The sequence below is a fragment of the Pseudophryne corroboree genome, chromosome 3 (genome assembly GCF_028390025.1).
Source record: "Pseudophryne corroboree isolate aPseCor3 chromosome 3, aPseCor3.hap2, whole genome shotgun sequence".
NCBI lineage: Eukaryota > Metazoa > Chordata > Amphibia > Anura > Myobatrachidae > Pseudophryne > Pseudophryne corroboree.
In genome coordinates this window covers 453,772,754-453,799,867 of record NC_086446.1, presented here as the reverse complement: position 1 = coordinate 453,799,867, position 27,114 = coordinate 453,772,754, and the positions used below count along the sequence as shown (strand labels likewise).

General features: G+C 45.1%; 1 protein-coding gene across 3 annotated transcripts in view; it reads left to right on the top strand.

Annotated features, from left to right (window-relative positions):
• Positions 1-27,114, top strand: part of ITGB4 (integrin subunit beta 4) — a 131,136-nt gene that overhangs the window by 77,971 nt on the left and 26,051 nt on the right. The window contains exons 31-38 of one of the 3 annotated variants that reach the window (XM_063960593.1): positions 4,320-4,502; positions 5,964-6,095; positions 6,358-6,552; positions 13,177-13,341; positions 14,415-14,564; positions 15,454-15,570; positions 15,651-15,797; positions 16,418-16,606. In XM_063960593.1, coding sequence (XP_063816663.1) covers positions 4,320-4,502; positions 5,964-6,095; positions 6,358-6,552; positions 13,177-13,341; positions 14,415-14,564; positions 15,454-15,570; positions 15,651-15,797; positions 16,418-16,606 — 1,278 coding nt within the window. The remainder of the gene's footprint in view (positions 1-4,319; positions 4,503-5,963; positions 6,096-6,357; positions 6,553-13,176; positions 13,342-14,414; positions 14,565-15,453; positions 15,571-15,650; positions 15,798-16,417; positions 16,607-27,114) is intronic. The other 2 variants (XM_063960591.1, XM_063960592.1) reach the window with 2 other exon arrangements.

Sequence of the window (27,114 nt, the reverse complement as noted above, 5' to 3'; positions counted from 1 at the left end):
TTCAGATTTTTCCAAAAATAGATTTGCGTTATTTACCGCTGTGCGTTACCTATCGCCTTTGCGCTAATTATCGCTTTGCGCTAATTCAACTTTTCGTGACGAGCTACGTGGGCGTAACCAGACGCTACGTTGCGTAATGTACGCTGCGTGCGTCTGCCTTTGGATTGCGTACGCAAGTCTTTTGTTAGTGACACGTGTACGCAAAACAAAGATCCACCGTAACACAATTTCTACCTTTATCAATGTAGATGATCCCTGATCATCTACCGCACACCACACTGACTGCCTTATCTCCCAGACAAGCCGTGTGTTGGTCTATCTTTTAACTATTACCTCTACTATGAAATAACAGCAAATCTCTTTTAGCACTTTCTATCAACTATAAAAATTGGCAAACAGGAATAGTGATATACGAAATTGAAAAAGAAATGCAGATATATATGTATGCGTGCGTGTATACGCAAGACAGAAGAGAAATAAACAGTTTTTTTTAAAAGACACAAGCGTTTTGTTCTTACTTCCGGTTCCCGGATTCCTTCAGCACTCTTTATCTAAGCGAAGCAGACGCTTATCCCGTCAGCACTGCGAGACAACCTCCCACCCTTTGCTGGAGGGATGATGTCTGCTGATCTACCTAGTGCAGATATGAGAAGGATAGGACGAGTCCCCAATTGACAATGCTAAATTCCTTTGTCGTATAAACAACCCTTTATGAAGTCTAAGAACACTGTACGCTGTTTACTTAAGAAGTACCGTAAGGGTACGCTATTTGCGTAACGATCGCTCAGCCATAGGCGAGACGCTCAAGCGTCACGTTCGCTCACGGCCCAGTGATCACAGGACAGCACGTTGTTGGCTATGACTAGAGTAATGATTCGCTATGGCGTAGCGGACGCTCGTGACCACGAGGAGATCACCAGCGGCGCAGACGCTCACAACGCTATACCTTTATGTTTAAACCTTATACCAATGAAATACACAGAATAACTTAATGTGGATACAGGGTGTAAGTGCAACCTTGTGTAACCTGACTAACTACAAAGCTGCTTGAGCGTCACCGACGCTCAAGTGAACACTTAACACTATAGAAAATACACAGATACTGGTTTAGGGTCCAAAGCCTATTAACTGTATTATATCTAATATACTTGTAAAAGGGGATAACAGTACAAATGATACACTACAATATAACAGAGACTTCCTAACCAAAATACAATACTATCTAATACAATTCAATACTAGTCTAGGGGAGATGTGAGGGAAAGAGAAGGAAGAGAGAGAGAGAGAGAGAGAGAGAGAGAGATTGGCTCACAGTAAGACAATGATTACGGAGAGAAAACTTACGCACAAGGGGAAACGATCGCATGCGCCTGGACATCCAGCACCCGATTTTCAGCAATGAGAACCGTTGAAGAGTGAGAGCTGGATGTGGTCGGCCTGCCTATTTATGCCCCACACACAATGCAATCCAATGGTCCCTACAATCTTGTCGTCCATTGGACACAGGAATCCGGCTTCGCATCATAACAAAAGGTCATAGGTTGATTCATACAGGTGGGCTGTGACGATTTCCAACAGCTCAGGTGGGTGGGAAACTGGGTTTCCCGCCGCATACCTGAGTATGTGTAAATAATAGAAATGGACATAAACTTCTTATGTCCATAACTATTCGCACGAGCGATTAATACGCTCCAAACCAACACCGGAATATTGCTAATTTAATACTCTTCCGATGGGTACCAAACACTGCTATATGATTCCTGTTAGACCCTTCGTACCATACAAAGAGGGATTCCTCCGTTCAGGGACGTTCTATGTTAACTAAACTTTCAGAAATCATTAAAGGGATCATGATCTACAAACTACATTAATTGTGAAAATGTGTAACGAATGAGTCGCACGCTACGACTACATAAACTCTACCGTAAATACGCATACCGTGCGCCCGCGGGTGCACGCTATTGCGGGTATGCGCCTTCACGGGAGAGCGTACGCATGCGCAGCGCGGACCAGTGTGCGGTGCAAATATGGCAACGTGCATAGAGATATTTTTCTGACTTTGACAATTGTAAGCTCCACTAGGGCAGGGACTGATGTGAATAGGCAAATATTCTCTGTAAAGCGCTGCGGAATATGTGTGTGCTATCTAAATAACTGGTAGTAATAATATCCAGAGGCTGAAAAGTGCTAACACTGTCACCACAAAATATTGCTGTATTTTTGGACATGTGACATGGCCTGTACATGCACCATTACCCCGTTCAGTTAATCTAGAGACAAAACACAATTGAAGCCATACTCAGCTTTTACATGAAGATCAACATAGCTTTTGCTAAATGTTTATATATCTGAAAAAGGGAAAAAAATATTCCCCCAGGACACTGCAAAGGACCAGCAATGCGATTTGAATATTAGATTATAATAGAAATACAGAGATCTCAGTTTTCATATATTCGCAAAAATATGTTTAATGCACAATGCCATGTTAAGGCGTCTCTGTTCTGGTGGTCTCCAATGCTATGTAATATACTAGCTCCTACTTTGGGTCATATAATTACATATACTACATGATAATAGCATGTACATTAATATATTTCAATTTATATAAATATAATTGTTTAACTTTTTTCTTGTCTAGATTAACCCCTCCCTTTCATGCACCTGTGAAAGACCATAAAATTGATTTGAGCAACCACAGTTTGATAGATAGAAAGATAGATAGAGATATATAGTATAAGAGGGGGTATTTACCAAGCTTTCACAAACTCCTTGGTAAAATATATTCACTTTAGGATTACTTGGAAATTATTTAAAGATATGAAGTGTAAGAGGTAACCCTTTACACAGATCTGGGTGCACTTGATAAGCATTTAATGCATTGGGGGGTACAGGGTTGACCTTTCCAGGCAACGTGGAACTCAAGTGACATCTTAACAGAACTTAGTCAAATGTTTATTAATGAAAGATAGGTATATTTAATGACACTATTCCTGGAGACAGTGGGCAACTAATTTAATGGTTTTTAATGGGGTTGTCTGAACCCACTTTAACATTCCTATCCAATCACTCTCTAAATAAAAGCAGTAGAAACAAGTGTTCTATTAGGGCCATGGTCCCGCCTCAAATTATTTGTATATAATGTATTATTGATTTTTAGGTACAGTCTCGTCTATTTCATTTATGGCGTTATAGAGTGATTTGGCTGTGTTTTGGAACAATAAGGTAGTTGGTTTAAGCTTGAACTTCTGTCTGCTAAGGGAAGATGATGCATGAATTTGGGGTCTGGGACTGAGGGTCGACAGCACAAAGGTCGACACACCTTAGGTCGACGCCAATTGGTCGACACACCTTAGGTCGACATGGACAAAAGGTCGACATGGACAAAAGGTCGACAGGAACAAGGTCGACATGGAAAAAGGTCGACATGAGTTTTTTATGTGTGTTTTTTGTGTCGTTTTCTTCGTAGAGTGACCGGGAACCCCAATTAGTGCACCGCGTCCCCTCGCATGGCTCGCTTCGCTCGCCATGCTTCGGGCATGGTGCCTTCGCTCCGCTGCCGCTTCGCTCGGCACACTTTACCGTTCCAATCGTAGTCCACGTGGATCGTTAAGTATGAAAAGGTTCAAAAAAAGAAAAAAATCGTGAAAAACTCATGTCGACCTTTTTCCATGTCGACCTTGTTCCTGTCGACCTTTTGTCCATGCCGGCCTAAGGTGTGTCGCCCAATTGACGTCGACCTAAGGTGTGTCGACCTTTGTGCTGTCGACCTGGAGTCCGGATACCAGGAATTTGATGGGAGCTGGTATCTAGATGGAGCTTCAGATGGTAGCAGGTGCAGTGCTGTGCTGGTATTGATTAGATGTCGGAAGTCAGCCATCATTTGATGGTGGGCTTCCGATGTCCATCCCTAGTAGTGATCTAGGAGGAGGTGTTAACAGTTGTAGGCTTGTCTTCTGGAAGAAGATAAGTGGGAGCCGGGAAATAAAATGTCCCTATTTATAACGTAGAGAAGCAGTATAATATTTGATGTTCGGATTTAATTTTAATAACTAGGGTCAACAGTTGATTCAATATACGGTATATAAATATTTAAAACATTATTTAAGCATATTTATAGATTGTCAGATATAAATTAGGAATTAAACAAACACCTTAAAAGGACCTAATAAATGTTACATGTACTCATGTTCGTACTCATGTATAAAGCCCTTTAAAATATGTAAATATGGCAGTGCAGTTAGGTTAACCATCACTAAAGTGACTTCACCTTTTTGCATGTGGGCTCATCATTTGTGATAATGTCTTTGTGTTTCTTGCAGAACCTATTGGACCTATGAAGAAAGTTCTACTCAATGGTCCAAAGAAACGAATGGTTCTCATTGAGAACTTACGGGAATCCCAACCTTATCGATATACAGTGAAAGCCAGTAATGGAGCAGGATGGGGCCCAGAGAGAGAAGCTACCATGAACCTGGCCACCCAGCCAGCCCGTCCAATGTCCAGTGAGTAACCTTCAAAACTTATGCTGTTAAAAAATACATGATAATGTATTAAAACTCAGGATATTGACTGGTATTAGTATCAGCAATAAGCTGAGGCTTACCACAAAATACACTATATAACATAATAGTGGTAATGTGTTGGGTGTGGTATGCTACATCGACATTCATAATGTCGACATGAGAATGTCAACACACAGCAAGTCAACATTGACCATGTAAACATTCATAATGTGAACACTGCTAAACTGTCATGATAGAATGTTGTCAAACTGTCCCTGGTGGTCTGTCTGTGTTTTACCTGGTTGCAGGTGTGGCTTCAACAACAGTTTAATGTCGATGTTCTGGGAATGCCGGGATTTCTTGTCGACATTGTGAACATGTCAACATGTGATTTTGACATTATGATTGTCAACACTGTGAATGTTGACCTTATGACTGCATCTAAATAAGTTGTATCCTGTCTTTTATGGTATCCGGATGAGAGTTCGGCAATGTATTGGTCGACAGTCAATATGTCGACAGGTAAAACGGTCAACAGATTCAAAAGGTTGACACAAGATTTTTTTTAAACCTTTTTTTGGATGTTATTTTGTATGTTTCTTATGTGACCACAATCAATGGAATAGACATGACAAAGGTTGACACGTGTTTTGTTTTTCACGTTTTCTCAAAATTTGCTATATTTATGGGAATCGTAACCTGTGGCAAGCGCAGAAAGCCCCTTACCCAAAGCCTGGTGAACAAAGCGAGCATACAAGGGTACACGTTTATACTGATGGTGGTAACATAACATGAAACATACAAGATTTGGCCCAAAAACATGTGTTTACTATATATATGTGTTGACTTTTTGTACCTGTTGACCTAATGCATGTCGAACGATGGCCCTCATTCCGAGTTTACCGCACCAAGCAACTTTTTGCTGCTGGTGCGATCAACTAATCTCCGCCTATGGGGGAGTATATTTTAGCATAGCAGGGCTGCGATCTCTTGTGCAGCCCTGCTATGCTAAAACAGTTTCTCACAAATCAAGACCAGCCCTGGACATACTTACCCTGTGCGACGGGTCCAGGGGATGATGGGCTCGGCTTTGACATAAGACATCCGCCCTCCGTTCGCCTGCATTTTTCTTACCACTCCCTGAAAACGTCTTCCAACGATCAGTTGACGCCCTGGAACGCCTTCCTGCAGTCAATCTTCTTGCGGTCGCCGCTGTGACCACTTTCTCCGCTGTCAGCGTTGTTGCCGTCGCCGGGCAACGACGCGCATGTGCATTCCAGACCCGATCGCACCGCTGCGAGGAAGTGCAGCATGCGATCGGGTCGGAATGAGGGCCCATGGACTGTCGACCATAACATAGTTGATCTATTGTACCACACCTGTCTTTTATGTTGAAGAAATTTATATCTTATTGGTTATTATCACTTTTCCTTAATTACCGCTGCTGTTGGTTGCTTGTAGTTCCTATTATTCCGGATGTGCCTATTATTGATGCCGGGGGAGGAGAAGACTATGACAGCTATCTCATGTACAGTACAGACGTCATGAGATCTCCAGTGGGAAGCAAGAGGCCTAGTGTGTCTGATGAATCTGGTAAGAAGCTGCCTATAACAGCCTTCCTTATTACACCTAGCATAGTGGGAAGGTCTCCACAGTCCAGACATATCTATTGCTGATACTGGGTCAGTGAGCTCAGTACCAAGACCAGCTAGTCACATACTGCAGGCCCGGTCTGCTGGCTGTTAGCACCACACTGCCCCCCCTCCCCCCCCCCCCATCTTATGCTGCAATTTCCCACCCCACCTTTCTTCCCCAATATGTGCCCCCCCATCTAAGACGCCCCTGTTACTTGAAGGCAAGCGCTGGAAATTCGTTCCACTCCTGGGGTCAGAACTGGATCTGCGTCAAGTGTCATGGAAACTCCCTGTAGAAGTCATCCCACGCCTGTCCGTCAGCAGCACGATGTCCACAGACACTGAGAGCCTCCAGGACAATACAGACAATTCCAGCTCTCTCATGAGGAGGGGGACCATACGTGCAACTCCAGAAGGTGACAACAAGACAATGGGGGGGGAGTGGGGTGTCCAGTAATGTATGTTTTCCTCCCTCCCGTCAACCCCCCCCCCCATCAGTGTAAAGTGCTAACAGCCTGCAGTTGCATGATTGTCTTGTCAGTACTTGTATGTACGTTTCATTGGTGTGGTGCATCAGTCACTGGGTACAAGATTTACTGATTCAACCCCTGTAAAGATCAGACTCACCTGGCCATGCTCTTCGAGCGCACATTTACCAATTGCACATGAGTCTGATTCTCTTGCATGAGAAAAATAAATAAAAATAATATATATATATATATATATATATATATATATATATATAAAATATAAATATATCGGGATGCGGTCCATTTACCTACAATCAAAATCCAGACGGTTAAAATACAGACAGCCATTGACCGACGGTCAAAATCCCGACAAGGTCAAAATAATTTAAAATGTCGACAGGTCAAAAAGTCGGCATGAGTTTTTCATGATTTTTTCATTGAAACCGACTTGTTCATACTTTACAATCTCAGTGGAGCTAGAGGGGGAATATAATGCGAGGCACCGTGCCCAAAGCATGGCAGGTGCAGCGAGCTATGCGAGGGGATGCGGTACACTTATACGGTATCCATGTCGACCTATGTCAACACACACCCACCCAAAAAAAAACAATGAGAAACTCTTGTTGACTTTTTGACCTGTCGACATTTTAAATGACGGTATTTTGACCTTGTCGATACTTTAAATATCGGTATTTTGACCTTGTCGGGATTTTTACCGTCAGTCAATTGTTGTCGGGATTTTGACTGTCGGGATTCAGATTGTAGGTATTTCATACTGATCCCAATATATCAAGATGTTTTGTAAAACAAAAACAAAAAATTAGAAGTGACCTGAAGCAACAGGCAATATGACTCATATACACCATAGGGAGACACAACAGAATTAAATAATATGCTGCTATACTATAGGATTGAAGAAGAGGCCTTTTATCCACAAGAGGGAGGCAGATACCACCATATCCATTTACATATGACAAAATGTCAGTGGTCTGTTTTTGTGTCATGCATAGAGTTCCCATGTTTTTTCAATATAGTTTCCTTTTTTCCATTAGAAAACTCACATATTTCCCATAATTCAGATTTCTGATTATCTTTAATTAACAGAATAAGTGTAATCTGTCCCTTCAACCGATTTACGTGTTTTATTTTTTAATCTTTATGGAGTAGGCAAGGGTTGACTTTATAGCCTGACCAAACACCAGGTTATTTTGGTGTCCTGTTTTGTTTTGTGGGGTTTTTTGTTCTTTTTTTTTCTTACTTTTCTTTCCCAGGGGAAGAACTAGTCATGCAGAATGAGGAAAAAACATTATTTAAACCGATTGCAAGTTACTTTTTATTTCTGATGAAGTGACTGGGCTTGAAATAATTTTAATACGTTATGTACTGAAGCTGAATAGTTATGTTATAATTGGCACTTTATGTAATTTATACATTTTCAAAATAATATAAATTCCTTGTGTTGGTCCCACAGGTGCATTATATACACGTTTAACGTTCTTACTAAAATAATGGAGGTTAATGCTATCGTTGGCTTTCTCCACTTCATATTAGAACCCATGACTTATTTATTACAGACATGATTTATATATGAAAACAAAAACCACTATGATAAAAGGCAATACAGAACATTACAAATTATGATGAGCCATTTGATAGGAAAATATTATTTTGAACTGAAGATTATGTTGAACTAGCTGCATGTGTGGTACTGGTCTAAGCCTGCATCCTGTCACTGCTTCTGCCTTACTCTGCTTACCTCAGGTAGAGGTAGGGCTTTCTGTCCTGTGTGGGTGTATGGAGAGGTTGGTTATTATTGGTCTTCAGGTCCAAGTCCAATTATGTCACCCTAATATATTATGTAGCTTTACCAACTAACACAGAAATTTACTGAAACATATGTACATCTTACCATCTCATACTTTGTTATAAAAATAACATCCTGTGCTTTACATATCGGAGTCAGAGCCGGCCCTAGCCAATATGATGCCCTAGGCAAGATTTTGGCTGGTGCCCCCTAGCACCACCGCTGGTTCCGCCTCTGACCTTGCACTTCTTTCCCAGCACCATCACCCCTCATCCATAGCAGTTCTTATTTTGGTGTTTGTATCCCCTATATTTTAAATAGGAACAGTTCACACATTTGGTGCATAGCCCAAAAAGGGGTGTGTTTTTGATGGCAAGTGGCATGGCCACACAATAGTAACCCCAATTCCAATTACGCCACACAGTACTGCACTTTATTCACATTTGATCATGCGATACTTTCCATAATTCATATTACATCCCACAGTAGTATAACTTTATCTTATAAACGTTACTCCTCACAGTAGAGCCCCTTATTCACATTACATCACACTGAATTGCTTCTTATTCACATTACACCACACCCTATTGCTCTTTATTCACATTAGACAACACAGTAGTGCCCTTTCTATACGCAACGCCACATAGTAGAGCACCTTAAACACATAATGCCACACAGTAATGCCCCTAACACATATGAGACACCTTATTAATGTCCTTATAAACATAATGTGCCTTACACATTATGACAACCTTTATTAATGCCCTTTTACACATAATGTACCTTACACATATGCCGCACATTATTAATGCCCTTATACACATAATGACACACATAGTGCCCCCTACACATTTGCTGCACATTATTAGTCCCCTATACACATAATGACACACATACAGTAGTACCCTGTTACACATATGCCACACATTATTAATGCCGTTATACACATAATGACACACATATTGCCCCTTACACATATGTTGCACATTATTAATGCATTTTTACATGACACACATAATGTCCCTTACACATATTCCGAATACTACTGCACAACCAACCCACTCACATGCACACAGCACTTATACTGCCACTAACACTGTGACCTCTGCCTCTGCTTGGATACAGATGTGTCCTCATAAATCTTGCCTCAATGCTAATGTCGGGCACATTTTTTTAATAAAAATGCATCTTATTTGCATTGCTATATGGCTAGGATACACAAGCAGCTTCTGCTGATTAAACTGATATTCAGCATGCCTATATACTGTGTGATACTGTGGCTGTACCTGCATATGAAATGCTACATACAGAATACAGGCATGCCGCATATCATTTTAATCAGCAGAAGCTGCTGATGCCCCTAGGCATATCAAATGCCCTAGGCAATTGCCTAGTTTGCCTATGCCTATGTCCGGCTCTGATCGGAGTGTACTTGGTACACGTCCCAGCATGTGTCTGAGTGCCCTTTGCCATATCCCTACATTCTCAATCACAGGATCAAATACTGAGCCTGATTCAGATGTGGTTGGAGGTGCTATTGCTACTGCTTACATGGAAGCATCAGCGATGCACTAGTATGGTAATGCAGCAGGAGGCATCCGATATAAACAGACACCTCCTGCTTGCATTAGTGATCTGTGTTCTAAGAGAATGCATTGGATCACCTCGCACACCATCAGACGGCTGCGTGTCCCATGGGGGTGCGCAAGCTGGCCGCCGCAGATCAAACAAAGAGGCCAGGAAATCACAGTCTTCCAACGGAGAGCCTGAGCCAGTCAAACCCCAAAATGGAGGCGACACGCAGTAGCGGATCTTGCCACGGGCAAGCAGGACTGTTGCCCGGGGCGCCGCCTTTTGCCCCCCGCTGCCCGCTGTGTCCCGCTGCCCGCCGTGAAGGGAAACTAGACACTACGCGTCTAGTTTCCCTTCATGGAGAGGACCTTTACTGTGCGGTGCGCGATTACGTCATCGCGCACCGCACAGCAAAGGTCCTCTCCACGAAGGGAACTAGATGCTACGCGTCTAGTTTACCTTCGCACCGCACATAATTTCAGCGGCGCTACTACTGTACAGGGGGCGTAACTGACCACGCCCCCTGTATGAAGCCACGCCCCCTATCGCCGCCCGGGGCGCAAAAAGCCCCTGAACTGGCCCTGGCGACACGCCTCTGTTATGGTAAACAGTGGCCATCGCCATCCCCAAAAGGGCAGCAGACTGCCAATCACTGCACATGCACAGTATGCACTGCAGATCCAACGGTACCAAAATCATGCCTACTGAGCAGCCAAACGACTACTTTATATATACTAGCCCAAACTCACAAGGACAATGCACAAAGACATCAAGGACCTGATTTAGAGGCGCACACAATTCACATACAATGGCGATGTTCATGTAGTTGAGCGATTATTTGCAACTGCGCATGTGCAACAAATTCAGACAACCCTCATAGCGCATTGGTTACACAGAATGTACTCACAAATATGCTGTTGTGATCAGGAAAGTATCAGAACTGGGGCAGCAAAGTGGTGGACCGTCCTGGGCGGTGACTGGGAGGTGGCTAGAAGTGAACACAAAAAAGTCTGTCTCATGGGTGCTAAGGGAGTATCGCTGCAGGCGTGTCAGTAAAAGCGGCTGCATTCCCAAATGCACAAAAGCCGCGGCCAGATGGAGAAACTGCACCTGCCATAGGCCAGGTGCAGTTAATTTGCTTATACCTCTGTATAAGTGAAATACTGACTACAATATACATATAATTGAGTACTCTATAAAAAAAAATAGCTATATACCCTGCCTACCCCTGCCTACAAACATTGTTGCTACCCAGCATGTATCTCACTGGCTTGACTAGTAATGCATTCAGTGCCGGTACTAAATATGTTATGTCAGCTCCATGGCCGATACCTACTGTCCTATGTTCTCTGCTTTTAATAAAGTAGAGTCTGATGGATAGACCCAGCAGGGAGGTGTAGAGGAACAATGCTGCTGCTGTTCCTCCTAATCCTGGGGACCCCACCAGCACAGTGGGGGTGAGTACTCTGAGTCATGGAGTGAAGGAGGGGAGGTGAGGATGCAATAAATCATATAGGGGGGATATACTAAATTAAAAATGCGGTGAAATCCCTGTTTTCAGGTTTTCCTGTCTTTCAGTATGTACTAATCACCGTACCCCAGGGCTTCAGAGCGGAGCGTATCACCAGCTTTTGCTGGTGTTATATTATAGAAGCCTATGGGCTTCTTTCCACATTCAGCACAGAGAGGATCCTCCCAGCACCCCCAGCGGCCACCGCATCATAAACCCAGAAGTCCAGTGACCGTCGCTGATCGTTAAGGACAGCTCCCTTTGCAAGACTAATCGCATATGTTAGTACATATGTGATTAGTATCAATGCGATGTGTGGCGGGATGTACCGTGGACGGTTAGTACATCCCGCCCATAGACTCAAATGCATCATATGTGCCAGATAATGTTTTAAATGTGAATATGTGCAGGGTGCCCATGGTACCTTATATATACTATAGTAATCAATAGTCTGATATTCTGTTTCTAATAAAAAATATTCAGTCCTACCTGGGCTGCCAAATGGATGTTTCCTGTTGGAAATGTATATTTTACTATTCACCATAAGACCAGATTCACAGCCTATGACTGCAGATCATCTACTGCCCACAAATGACCTAACACCTGTGTAAACCCAGCTCATATAAAACCAGTTTCACACCTTACTGACTACAGATCACAATTTTGTGTGTGTGTGTAGATACACCAGGTGGTATTACAGCACATACAGCTGCTCAGCGTGGTTGTCTCAGTCCATTCACATTCCTACACACAGATGTACCCCAGGGCAGGGCATTGTAGCGTCATTTGGAAAAGATGCAGCCACGGCTGCAATTCCGTCCACCTCTGAATCAATCCCAGCACACATTCACTAGTCTCTCAGACAACTGACCACAAATCACATTCAAAACTATGTATTCCAACACAAATGTATTGTAGTAGCTCATCACACAATGAAATATACTAACAAGCCACTGTATTTACAGTATACCCAGTTTATACTAACTAGTCCTGCACATACACATTAGTCTAGCACTGACTAACTAGATGCAAATTATGGTTGCCAGATCATTCCTTTAATAAGGGACACATGAATTACCCAGATTCTGTGGCTGGCTGGCTGACATAAAGGCCGTCATATATCAGGTGTCCTATCAGGTGTCCTATTTCCCCAATCTGCTGGCACTGCCGACCGGATCTCCGGCCAGCAGCGATTGGCGATCTGTAGGGGAATTCAAACATGTTAAAAATGCCCAATCTGCCTAGCCCGACCGTTCTGATGCAAGTCGGGAACCTAGACATTGCCCCAATATATCAGGAATGTATGGTTTACCTTTCATTTCCCAACTTCACCTGGTTTTATTAACCACAGAACCTGTGTCATTCATTGTGTCCCTTATTAAAGGGATGATCTGGCAGCCCTAACACAAACATAAAACTACACAAACAAAATAACCGTGCATGCCATTTCTACAGTGTAGACCGCAATATCTATGGTTAGGGAGAAAACGTGGATGAAAACACACTAATAACTAATTAATACTACTCCCATCTCTCACTCCAGCCGTTAGCTTGGTGGTAGAACCTCTAGTGGGGAAAAAAGTAAAGGTTATACTTTTACATGTTAATAAGCAATCTGCAGAATTTCTTTCATTATGGCATTACCAAAACCATTCACCTACTTTTTTTTTGTTTTGTATTGTAGAGCAATTAATCAATGGCCGTATGGATTTTTCTTTCCCTGGTTCCGCAAACAGTCTGACTCGCACATTGACCACTGGGTACCAACAACTCAGTCCCAGTGTGCACCAAGACACATACAGGTTTGGCAGCACCAGCTCTCAGCACACAACCATCCTTTCAGGACACGGTAAGTGAAAGGATGTACTGTAACTTGTGTTCCCTGGAGTTTCTATAAACCTTTGTCTTTTCCCTTCCTCTCACACTCCCTTTATATGGGAGTCTCCAACTCTCAACTGTCTATTTCAAATACGGTAAAAATATTCTTTATTTGTTTTCCTGCATCCTCATACTCACATGTGTACTCACCCGTACTGTAGACCTATTCATCAAAGTTGTGTGAGTTAAAGTACAGATGTGTCCTCATACATCTTTGCTGCAGTCACGAAAGGTCCGGTGAGGCGATGTTTTTTTTCCCATAACAAGTCCCGTTGTGCTTCATATTCACACTCAGTCGCACACAGAAATACAGGTGTCACATATCAAATTGAGCAGCAGACTCCTGGTGCACCCTAGTCGCGTTGCGAATAATACACATTTTTGGCAAAAGACACCTGACGCTAGCGGAGTTACACAGGACCTGTCAGCTCTTTTGCGACAGCCATCTCCCACTATGTGGAGTATAGAGGCTAAGGGGAAATGTAATAGGGTGTGAGAATCAGAAAGTGAGAGATTTTGGTAAAATTTCCTGTTTTTCGTTAAAGTGGCAATCATTTACATGGCAAAATCAGCCTGGTTTTGCCATGTAAATGATTGCCACTTTAAAAAAAAACAGGAGAATTTTACCAAAATCTCTCACTTTCTGATTCTCACACCCTATTACATTTCCCCCTAGATGTACAATAACACAATTGTAAGTTCACGTATTCTCATTCTCTCTTGTAATGAATATAAATTATTAAATATAATTTTCTTTTATTGAAACATGAAAATTAAGCTAATACAATTAATATTTGTGGTGGATCACATAAAAATAAATTACTGAGTTTGTTGAACTGCACAGGACTTATAACAGGTTAATAAAAATTTCTTATATCATTTTCTTCTATACCCCACATCTAATTTCTGTAACGATTTTCTTCCTTCCCTGTCTCTCTGAATTTGTGCTTTGGTTACTTCTTTCATTTTTATAAAATCTTAAACCTCCGTCACTTTCTCACCGTCTCCTGCTGTCTCTTTTCCTTTTCCTTGCCCTTCCCGCAGAGAGGGTAGGTGGAGGGTCCCTGCCTCGCGTGCAGGAGAACTCTGGTAGACGGCTTGCTGGGGCAAAGGTGAAGGGTTACTACGGCAGCTGCACAAGCCGAGATACTATAATTATGGCCGGCAGTCCCAGAGCAACACACACGGTGATAGGTACCATGGAAACGTGTCACCCTCATGCTGATTTGTCATTGCTTTCCATGGATGCTTGATCCCATCCGCAGCGCCGAACAACCCGATCAGTCAGACCCAACTAACTGAAAAAGACTGTGATGCATTCTGTAGTAATCTTGACAATAAGTAAAATTGACTTAAGTGGGATTAGGCTACCGTAGTGGGGAGTACTGTTTAGTAGAACTACAAAAGTGTATAAGAATGTACAGTAGTAAGATAACATTAGTTATATGGAGTATTGCTAAGATGCAACACAATCCTTTTCAGGGTTTACTGGATGCAATGCATGGACTGCTTTCACTTGTTCATTGTCAGACTGGTCTGCAGTGTTTTTGTAATACATCTTCATAATGTACCTACACTACATGGCAGACCTCTCGGATTGTGAATTTATTAACCTGCCTGCTGGCCAAATTACCCCCTTAACTCTAAGCTCAGCTAAAGCCCCTCGTTCCATAGCCAGAGAGACAATTCACTGCTGGTATCTCTGGGCTAAAAGGGGTTAACTCTGCACTGCTGTAATCACTCATCCTCACACATTGGATCCTGCTACACAGTGGCTGCCTCATACTTCAGAAGATGTGTGCCCTTAAGGCTTGCTCATGTTCAGTTTCAATCTCAGATCAAAAACCATCTTTGGAAGCCGATCCGTTAAGGAGACGTATAACAGTATTGTTTTTAAAGAGATCTGAGCAGGTGAGTGCTGCTGTGCTCATGCCTTGCACTTGTTCTCAGCATGTGGACCAGTCAGCTTCCAGCAATGTCTCTGCGGACATCCTGGCACAAGCTCCAAATCTCATCATATTGTTTATGCTGTTACTGACATTCAGCCTGGTCCAACATAATGCTCTGTCTGATGTGTGCACAGGGGCATCAGGTCACAGCAGACTAGGACTACCCCCACTTACACTTGGGACTGCGAGAGGACGCACTCACTCAGAGGATGTTCGGGATGCTCTTAGCAGCTTGGATGTGGCCATACAAGGTGTGTGTAGGAACCTTTAATAATGTGTCTTTTTTTATAACTACGCCTTTTGCATACTGACAGCTGTCCTGTCCAATTAGATCGTCTCTCACCTGGAATACCCGACACTCCCACCCGATTAGTGTTCTCAGCATTGGGGCCTACATCCTTAAAGGTCAGCTGGCAGGAGCCACAGTGCGAGCGAGAGGTGCTGGGATACAAGGTGCTGTATCAGCTGATCAATGGAGGTATGTCATACAAGTTCTAGTAATGATATTAGGCCTAATTCAGACCTGATCGCAGCAGCAAATTTGTTCGCTAATGGGCAAAACCATGTGCACTGCAGGGGGGGCAGATGTAACATGTGCAGAGAGAATTAGAATTGGGTGGGGGGTGTTCAAACTGAAATCTAAATTGCAGTATAAAAATAAAGCAGCCAGGATTTACCCTGCACAGAAACAAAATAACCCACCCAAATCTAACTCTCTCTGCACATGTTACATCTGCCCCCCTGCAGTGCACATGGTTTTGCCCATTAACTAACAAATTTGCTGCTGCGATCAGATCTGAATTAGGCCCATTGTTGTTTGAGCCAACTAGATGCATTTCTAATTCCTTATGAACTCACTAGTTTCTTGAAGCATCACATAGCAACAACCTAAACCATGCAGGAAATCCATAGTATGACAGCTTTTTATGTATATAATAGATTACAAGGTATAGAGAGGACTCAATGCAATATGCTGTGTAATTATAAACTTGTGTTATTATAAACTGGGAGTTAATATTGTAAGCTTGTGCCAGTATTGCGTAGTTTATACTGTAATATAAGAGCACTTACATATAGGCCACTTTATTCTTCTATCAGGAGAATCTCGAACCATTGACATCCCAAACCCCAGGGAGAACTCTGTGGTAGTGGAAGATCTGCTCCCTAACCATTCATACATATTCCGTGTGAAGGGACACAGTGAAGTGGGATGGGGACCTGAGCGAGAAGGTGTCATCACCATTGAGTCACAAGTGGACCCCCAGAGTCCTCTCAGTCCTGTACCAGGTACAAGAAATGTTTATATCTATGTTCTCTAAAATATTTTGATTAGAAATCCATCTAGATCCAACATATAGTGCGTCACCAGACAAGAGGAAAACATTTTAAGCTTCAAATCAGTATGCACAAAGAAGAAATCGGAACACAGTATTAATAGGCAGCGCCTAGCAGCCCAATGACAGTAGATAAATTAGACGGTAACTTAAATACGAACTACAAAGCTACACTACAAGCACTTTATTGTTATTAACACTTTATAAAGTCTCTGAGTGTCAGTGGTCAGATGTATGTACAAGCTTTGCTCTATGCCTGGGTCTAGTACCCGTTATAAAATAAAATAAAAATGCAGAGGAGTGAATGTATCACTCTATTGCTTTGTTAAAAATTGGGTGACAGACACACTGGGACTTGCGCTTATTAGTAAAACATTCCACCATATGCTGCTTTCACATTCTGTCAGTACAGCAGTATCCAAATAGGAGTAACCAATAGCGCTGATACAAAATGGAGGGCATTCCTGGGAAGGATGATCCGTATCTGCCAATTAGTCCCAGAGGTATGGATTTCACCGCAAGTAAAAACAAAAAGTTTACTTCCATTGCTTGCAGCAGTTAGGGAACATGAGGATATTCCAAAGCCTCCCAGAATGGGGGTGATGGAATACTTACTGAGCACAAACCACTTGAGGGCTACCAAAACCATAATCCGCTAAACTGGTGACATTGATTAAACAGAATTTGACATCCACATAGCCCACATATACATTTGTCACACAAAACGGTGTTCCGCAGATCTCAGTGGGGACGTGCTAGCTCTGTGAAATCAGTTGTGAACTCAGAATCTGCTTATTTAGTTCCCTAACTAATCTGCTGTTAGTGCCGCTGCAGAGTCTCCTCGTCTCCCACAGAGCTGACAAGTAAGCTCAGCATGGGTCACTGCTGCATAAATCTTAATTGCAAGCCATATAAGTGCTGAAATCCCAAATACTGTAGCAATAAGAAAATGCATGGCTTTCTCCTTTGTGTTTGTTTAATTTTTCTTTCAAGAAATCACTTTTCTCTGACGTCCTAGTGGATGCTGGGACTCCGTCAGGACCATGGGGATTAGCGGCTCCGCAGGAGACAGGGCACAAAAATAAAAGCTTCAGGACTAGGTGGTGTGCACTGGCTCCTCCCCCTATGACCCTCCTCCAAGCCTCAGTTAGGTTTTTGTGCCCGTCCGAGCAGGGTGCAATCTAGGTGGCTCTCCTAAAGAGCTGCTTAGAAAAAGTTATTAGGTTTTTTATTTTCAGTGAGTCCTGCTGGCAACAGGCTCACTGCAACGAGGGACTTAGGGGAGAAGAAGTGAACTCACCTGCGTGCAGGATGGATTGGCTTCTTAGGCTACTGGACACCATTAGCTCCAGAGGGATCGAACACAGGCCCAGCCATGGAGTCCGGTCCCGGAGCCGCGCCGCCGACCCCCTTGCAGATGCCGAAAAGTGAAGAGGTCCAGAAACCGGCGGCAGAAGACTTTTCAGTCTTCATGAGGTAGCGCACAGCACTGCAGCTGTGCGCCATTGTTGTCAGCACACTTCACACCAGCGGTCACTGAGGGTGCAGGGCGCTGGGGGGGGCGCCCTGGGCAGCAATGATAATACCTTGTTCTGGCTAAAAATACATCACATATAGCCCCTGGGGCTATATGGATGTATTTAACCCCTGCCAGGTCTCACAAACACCGGGAGAAGAGCCCGCCGAAATAGGGGGCGGGGCCTATCTCCTCAGCACACAGCGCCATTTTCCTGCACAGCTCCGCTGCGAGGAAGGCTCCCAGGACTCTCCCCTGCACTGCACTACAGAAACAGGGTAAAAAAAACAGAGAGGGGGGGCACTTTTTTGGCGATATTGATATATTAAGCTGCTATAAAGGAAACAACACTTCTGTAGGGTTGTTCCTATATATTTATAGCGCTTGGGTGTGTGCTGGCAAACTCTCCCTCTGTCTCCCCAAAGGGCTAGTGGGGTCCTGTCTTCGATAAGAGCATTCCCTGTGTGTCTGCTGTGTGTCGGTACGTGTGTGTCGACATGTATGAGGACGATGTTGGTGTGGAGGCGGAGCAATTGCCGGTAATGGTGATGTCACCCCCTAGGGAGTCGACACCGGAATGGATGGCTTTGTTTATGGAATTACGTGATAATGTCAGCACGTTACAAAAATCAGTTGACGACATGAGACGGCCGGCAAACCAGTTAGTACCTGTCCAGGCGTCTCAGACACCGTCAGGGGCTGTAAAACGCCCTTTACCTCAGTCGGTCGACACAGACCCAGACACGGACACCGAATCTAGTGTCGACGGTGAAGAAACAAACGTATTTTCCAGTAGGGCCACACGTTATATGATCACGGCAATGAAGGAGGCTTTGCATATCTCTGATACTGCAAGTACCACAAAAAGGGGTATTATGTGGGGTCTGAAAAAACTACCTGTAGTTTTTCCTGAATCAGAGGAATTGAATGAAGTGTGTGATGAAGCGTGGGTTAACCCCGATAGAAAACTGCTAATTTCAAAGAAGTTATTGGCATTATATCCTTTCCCGCCAGAGGTTAGGGCGCGCTGGGAAACACCCCCTAGGGTGGATAAGGCACTCACACGCTTATCAAAACAAGTGGCGTTACCGTCTCCTGAAACGGCCGCCCTCAAGGATCCAGCTGATAGGAGGCTGGAAACTACCCTGAAAAGTATATACACTCATACTGGTGTTATACTGCGACCAGCCATCGCCTCTGCATGGATGTGCAGTGCTGGGGTGGTTTGGTCGGATTCCCTGACTGAAAATATTGATACCCTGGATAGGGACAGTATTTTATTGACTATAGAGCAATTAAAGGATGCTTTTCTTTATATGCGAGATGCTCAGAGGGATATTTGCACTCTGGCATCGAGAGTAAGTGCGATGTCCATATCTGCCAGAAGAAGTTTATGGACGCGACAGTGGTCAGGTGATGCGGATTCCAAACGGCATATGGAAGTATTGCCGTATAAAGGGGAGGAATTATTTGGGGTCGGTCTATCGGATTTGGTGGCCACGGCAACAGCCGGGAAATCCACCTTTTTACCTCAGGTCCCCTCCCAACAGAAAAAGACACCGTCTTTTCAGCCGCAGTCCTTTCGTTCCTATAAGAAAAGGACAGTCATATCTGCCCCGAGGCAAAGGAAAGGGTAAGAGAGTGCACCAAGCAGCTCCCTCCCAGGAGCAGAAGCCCTCCCCGGCTTCTGCAAAGCCCTCAGCATGACGTTGGGGCTTTACAAGCGGACTCAGGGGCGGTGGGGGGTCGACTCAAGAGTTTCAGCGCACAGTGGGCTCACTCACAGGTGGACCCCTGGATCCTGCAGGTAGTATCTCAGGGTTACAGGTTGGAATTCGAGAAGTCTCCCCCTCGCCGGTTCCTAAAGTCTGCTCTGCCAACGTCTCCCTCAGACAGGGCGACGGTATTGGAAGCCATTCACAAGCTGTATTCTCAGCAGGTGATAGTCAAGGTACCCCTCCTACAACAGGGAAAGGGGTATTATTCCACACTATTTGTGGTACCGAAGCCGGACGGCTCGGTAAGACCTATTCTAAATCTGAAATCTTTGAACCTGTACATACAAAAATTCAAGTTCAAGATGGAGTCACTCAGAGCAGTGATAGCGAATCTGGAAGAAGGGGACTTTATGGTGTCCCTGGACATCAAGGATGCTTACCTGCATGTCCCAATTTGCCCTTCACATCAAGGGTACCTCAGGTTCGTGGTGCAAAACTGTCATTATCAGTTTCAGACGCTGCCGTTTGGATTGTCCACGGCACCTCGGGTCTTTACCAAGGTAATGGCCGAAATGATGTTTCTTCTGCGAAGAAAAGGCGTATTAATTATCCCTTACTTGGACGATCTCCTGATAAGGGCAAGGTCCAGAGAACAGCTGGGGGACGTAGTAGCACTAACCCAAGTAGTGCTGCAACAGCACGGGAGGATTCTGAATTTTCCAAAATCTCAATTGACCCCGACGACACGTCTGCTGTTCCTGGGAATGATTCTGGACACGGTTCAGAAAAAGGTGTTTCTTCCGGAGGAGAAAGCCAGGGAGTTATCCGAACTTGTCAGGAACCTCCTAAAACCAGGAAAAATGTCTGTGCATCAATGCACAAGAGTCCTGGGAAAAATGGTGGCTTCTTACGAAGCGATTCCATTCAGCAGATTCCACGCACGAACTTTTCAGTGGGATCTGCTGGACAAATGGTCCGGATCGCATCTGCAGATGCATCAGCGGATAACTTTGTCTCCACGGACAAGGGTGTCTCTTCTGTGGTGGTTGCAGAGTGCTCATCTGTTAGAGGGCCGCAGATTCGGCATACAGGACTGGGTCCTGGTGACCACGGATGCCAGTCTGAGAGGCTGGGGAGCGGTCACACAGGGAAGAAACTTCCAGGGAGTGTGGTCAAGCCTGGAGATGTCTCTTCACATAAATATACTGGAGCCAAGAGCGATTTACAATGCTCTAAGCCTGGCAAAACCCCTGCTTCAGGGTCAGCCGGTGTTGATCCAGTCGGACAACATCACGGCAGTCGCCCACGTAAACAGACAGGGCGGCACAAGAAGCAGGAGGGCAATGGCAGAAGCTGCAAGGATTCTTCGCTGGGCGGAAGATCATGTGATAGCACTGTCAGCAGTGTTCATTCCGGGAGTGGACAACTGGGAAGCGGACTTCCTCAGCAGACACGATCTACACCAGGGAGAGTGGGGACTTCATCCAGAAGTCTTCCACATGATTGTGAACCGTTGGGAAAAACCAAAGGTGGATATGATGGCGTCCCGCCTCAACAAAAAACTGGACAGGTATTGCGCCAGGTCAAGAGACCCTCAGGCAATAGCTGTGGACGCTCTGGTAACACCGTGGGTGTTCCAGTCAGTGTATGTGTTTCCTCCTCTGCCTCTCATACCAAAAGTACTGAGAATTATACGGCAAAGGGGAGTAAGAACGATACTCGTGGCTCCGGATTGGCCAAGAAGAACTTGGTACCCGGAACTTCAGGAGATGCTCACGGAAGATCCGTGGCCTCTACCTCTAAGACGGGACCTGCTTCAGCAGGGACCGTGTCTATTCCAAGACTTACCGCGGCTGCGTTTGACGGCATGGCGGTTGAACGCCGAATTCTAAGGGAAAAAGGCATTCCGGAAGAGGTCATCCCTACCCTGGTAAAAGCCAGGAAGGAGGTGACTGCACAACATTATCACCGCATTTGGAGAAAATATGTTGAGTGGTGTGAGGCCAGGAAGGCCCCGACGGAGGAATTTCAACTGGGTCGATTCCTACATTTCCTGCAAACAGGATTGTCTATGGGCCTCAAATTAGGGTCCATTAAGGTTCAAATTTCGGCCCTGTCGATTTTCTTCCAGAAAGAATTGGCTTCAGTTCCCGAAGTCCAGACTTTTGTAAAAGGAGTACTACATATACAGCCCCCGGTTGTGCCCCCAGTGGCTCCGTGGGATCTTAATGTTGTTTTGGATTTTCTCAAATCCCATTGGTTTGAGCCACTCAAATCGGTGGATTTGAAATATCTTACATGGAAAGTAACCATGCTACTGGCCCTGGCTTCAGCCAGGAGAGTGTCAGAATTGGCGGCTTTATCGTATAAAAGCCCATATCTGATTTTCCATTCGGACAGGGCAGAACTGCGGACGCGTCCTCAGTTTCTGCCTAAGGTGGTTTCAGCGTTTCACCTGAACCAGCCTATTGTGGTGCCTGCGGCTACTAGCGATTTGGAGGATTCCAAGTTGCTGGACGTTGTCAGGGCATTGAAAATATATATTTCAAGGACGGCTGGAGTCAGAAAATCTGACTCGCTGTTTATACTGTATGCACCCAACAAGCTGGGTGCTCCTGCTTCTAAGCAGACGATTGCTCGTTGGATTTGTAGCACAATTCAACTTGCACATTCTGTGGCAGGCCTGCCACAGCCTAAATCTATCAAGGCCCATTCCACAAGGAAGGTGGGCTCATCTTGGGCGGCTGCCCGAGGGGTCTCGGCATTACAACTCTGCCGAGCAGCTACGTGGTCGGGGGAGAACACGTTTGTAAAATTCTACAAATTTGATACCCTGGCTAAAGAGGACCTGGAGTTCTCTCATTCGGTGCTGCAGAGTCATCCGCACTCTCCCGCCCGTTTGGGAGCTTTGATATAATCCCCATGGTCCTGACGGAGTCCCAGCATCCACTAGGACGTCAGAGAAAATAAGATTTTACTTACCGATAAATCTATTTCTCGTAGTCCGTAGTGGATGCTGGGCGCCCATCCCAAGTGCGGATTGTCTGCAATACTTGTACATAGTTATTGTTACAAAAAAAATCGGGTTGTTATTGTTGTGAGCCGTCTGTTCAGAGGCTCCTACGTTTGTCATACTGTTAACTGGGTTCAGATCACAAGTTGTACGGTGTGATTGGTGTGGCTGGTATGAGTCTTACCCGGGATTCAAAATCCTTCCTTATTGTGTACGCTCGTCCGGGCACAGTATCCTAACTGAGGCTTGGAGGAGGGTCATAGGGGGAGGAGCCAGTGCACACCACCTAGTCCTGAAGCTTTTATTTTTGTGCCCTGTCTCCTGCGGAGCCGCTAATCCCCATGGTCCTGACGGAGTCCCAGCATCCACTACGGACTACGAGAAATAGATTTATCGGTAAGTAAAATCTTATTTTCTCTGTCATCGACTAGGGGATGCTGGAATACTAAACAACTGGGGTGTGAAGAATGGAGACCGGAGGTGGCACAAAGGGGGTCATTCCGAGTTGTTCGCTCGCAAGCTGCTTTTAGCAGCTTTGCACACGCTAAGCCGCCGCCTACTGGGAGTGAATCTTAGCTTATCAAAAATGCGAACGAAAGATTAGCAGAATTGCGAATAGACACTTCTTAGCAGTTTCTGAGTAGCTCCAGACTTACTCGGCATCTGCGATCAGTTCAGTCAGTTTCGTTCCTGGTTTGACGTCACAAACACACCCAGCGTTCGCCCAGACACTCCTCCGTTTCTCCAGCCACTCCCGCATTTTTCCCAGAAACGGTAGCGTTTTTTCACACACACCCATAAAACGGCCAGTTTCCGCCCAGAAACACCCACTTCCTGTCAATCACATTACGATCACCAGAACGAAGAAAAAACCTTGTAATGCCGTGAGTAAAATACCTAACTGCATAGCAAATTTACTTGGCGCAGTTGCACTGCGGACATTGCGCATGCGCATTAGCGACTAATCGCTCCGTTGCGAAAGAAAAATAACGAGTGAACAACTCGGAATGACCCCCAATATATGTAACTTAATTGCAGTGCACAGCTGGCTCCTCCCCTTTTACGCCCCCCCCCCCCCCCCTCCCTCCAGTTTGAAAAATTGTGCAAAGGAGGAAGAAGCACATCAGGGAGCTCTGGTTCCTGTGAAGAGAATTTTATTTTCATTTGTTTGATTGCAGAAGACCTAATCCCACCCATCTAAGGGAGGGAGCATGGTTTTATAAGAAACTCTTCAGAGTTCTGGTGACCAAGATCCCGGTGGAAGGGATCCGCTGGTCACGTTTGAGAATCCACAGTGAGTACTACCTAAAGGCCTTCCCCCTCCTTCCCTGCAGTGTCTTTTCAGTGACGGCGGAGCGGAGCATGTTGCAGCGTGTGCCAGTGCAGCGTCTCCGGTCAGGTAGTAACCACCGGCGATACGGGGGATCCCAAGCAGCAGAAGTGCTTGAGCGGGGGTTCCCAGTTACTCGTCTACGCTCTAAGGTAATTCGGTGGGGATGGAGCGCTAGGGACGCTGCGGATGTTGAGGCGCTGAGCACAGAGGAGGTTAGACTCCCTTAATGAAGTATTATAGCGGTCAGCAGTAAGAGAATATGCTGGTAACCAGAGGGAACCCTGATAGGTGCTTCCCTCTGACTATTATTACACAGATGTGACCAAAAATTTGAAGCGGTGGCCATTTTAGATACTGTTTAGGCGCGCTCAGCAGCGGGCAGGACTTGGATGATTCCACTGATTCCCATATCTATATTCATGTTTAGATCATCTCTCAAAGGACACTGCTGACAGGTGTCAGGGAGCCAAACAAACCTGAATCATCCTGCAATAACAGTGGTGGTGTGGGGTTTGTAAACCCAGGGCTGGTACAAAACATTTATATATATATATATATATATATTTATTTTGGCTTTAATAGAGAGAACCAGCTGAGCATCTACCCAGTTGTTCACTGCTCCTTTATCCCTACAATCTGTCTCTTTCTAATTCAATAGAGTGACAGGACTGCTGTTTGTGGGGTGTGTGAACATGTACTAGAAACATGGCTTCCAAAGCACCAACCAAAACCACAAGGATTTGCTATGTATGTTCAAAATGTGAAAAAAAGAGCACAAGTGTTGGCAGCTCAGGGGTGTGCAACACATGCTTAGGACTGGACCCACATCTGGTTCTTGGAAAAATAAGATTTTACTTACCGGTAAATCTATTTCTCGTAGTCCGTAGTGGATGCTTGGGACTCCGTAAAGTCCAATGGGGATAGACGGGCTCCGCAGGAGACATGGGCACTTTAAGAAAGAATTTAGGTTCTGGTGTGCACTGGCTCCTCCCTCTATGCCCCTCCTCCAGACCTCAGTTAGAGAAACTGTGCCCAGAAGAGCTGACAGTACAAGGAAAGGATTTTGGTAATCCAGGGCAAGATTCATACCAGCCACACCAATCACACCGTATAACATGTGATAACAACCAGTTAACAGTATGACAAATAACAGAGCATCAGGTCCAACCCTGATGCAACCATAACTTAACCCTTATTGAAGCAATAACTATATACAAGTATTGCAGAAGAAGTCCGCACTTGGGACGGGCGCCCAGCATCCACTACGGACTACGAGAAATAGATTTACCGGTAAGTAAAATCTTATTTTCTCTAACGTCCTAGTGGATGCTGGGGACTCCGTAAGGACCATGGGGATTATACCAAAGCTCCCAAACCGGCTGGAGAGTGCGGATGACTCTGCAGCACAGATTGAGCAAACACAAGGTCCTCCTCAGCCAGGGTATCAAACTTGTAGAACTTTGCAAAAGTGTTTGAACCTGACCAAGTAGCCGCTCGGCAAAGCTGTAATGCCGAGACCCCTCGGGCAGCCGCCCAAGAAGAGCCCACTTTCCTAGTGGAATGGGCCTTAACTGATTTTGGCAGCGGCAATCCAGCCGCAGAATGAGCCTGCTGAATCGTGTTACAGATCCAGCGAGCAATAGTTTGCTTTGAAGCAGGAGCACCAAGCTTGTTGGAAGCATACAGGATAAACAAAGACTCTGTTTTCCTGACCCTAGCCGTTCTGGCTACATAAACCTTCAAAGCCCTGACCACATCAAGTAACTTGGAATCCTCCAAGTCAGTAGTAGCCACAGGCACCACAATAGGTTGGTTTATATGAAAGGATGAAACCACTTTTGGCAGAAATTGTGGACGGGTCCGCAATTCTGCTTTATCCGCATGGAAAACCAGATAGGGGCTTTTATGTGACAAAGCGGCCAACTCTGACACACGCCTAGCCGAAGCCAAGGTTAATAGCATGACCACCTTCCACGTGAGATATTTCAACTCCACCGTTTTGAGTGGTTCAAACCAGTGGGATTTCAGGAAACTCAACACCACGTTAAGATCCCAAGGTACCACTGGAGGCACAAAAGGGGGATAAATATGCAGCACTCCCTTTACAAACGTCTGAACTTCAGGTAGAGAAGCCAACTCTTTTTGAAAGAAAATGGATAGGACCGAAATCTGGACCTTAATGGAACCCAATTTTAGGCCCAAATTCACTCCGGACTATAGGAAGTGAAGGAAACGGCCCAGCTGGAATTCCTCCGTAGGAGCATTCCTGGCCTCACACCAAGCAACATATTTTCGCCATATACGGTGATAATGTTGAGCTGTCACGTCCTTCCTAGCCTTTATCAGCGTAGGAATGACCTCATCCGGAATGCCTTTCTCTGCTAGGATCCGGCGTTCAACCGCCATGCCGTCAAACGCAGCCGCGGTAAGTCTTGGAACAGACAGGGCCCCTGTTGCAACAAGTCCTGTCTTAGAGGAAGAGGCCACGGGTCCTCTGTGAGCATTTCTTGCAGATCTGGATACCAAGTCCTTCGTGGCCAATCTGGAACAATGAGTATTGTTCTCACTCCTCTTTTTCTTATTATCCTCAGCACCTTGGGTATGAGAGGAAGAGGAGGAAACACATAGACCGGCTGGAACACCCACGGTGTCACCAGGGCGTCTACAGCTATCGCCTGAGGGTCTCTTGACCTGGCGCAATACCTCTGTAGTTTTTTGTTGAGGCGGGATGCCATCATGTCCACCTGTGGCAGTTCCCACCGACTTGTAATCTGTTCGAAGACTTCCTGACGAAGTCCCCACTCTCCCGGGTGGAGGTCGTGTCTGCTGAGGAAGTCTGCTTCCCAGTTGTCCACTCCCGGGATGAACACTGCTGACAGTG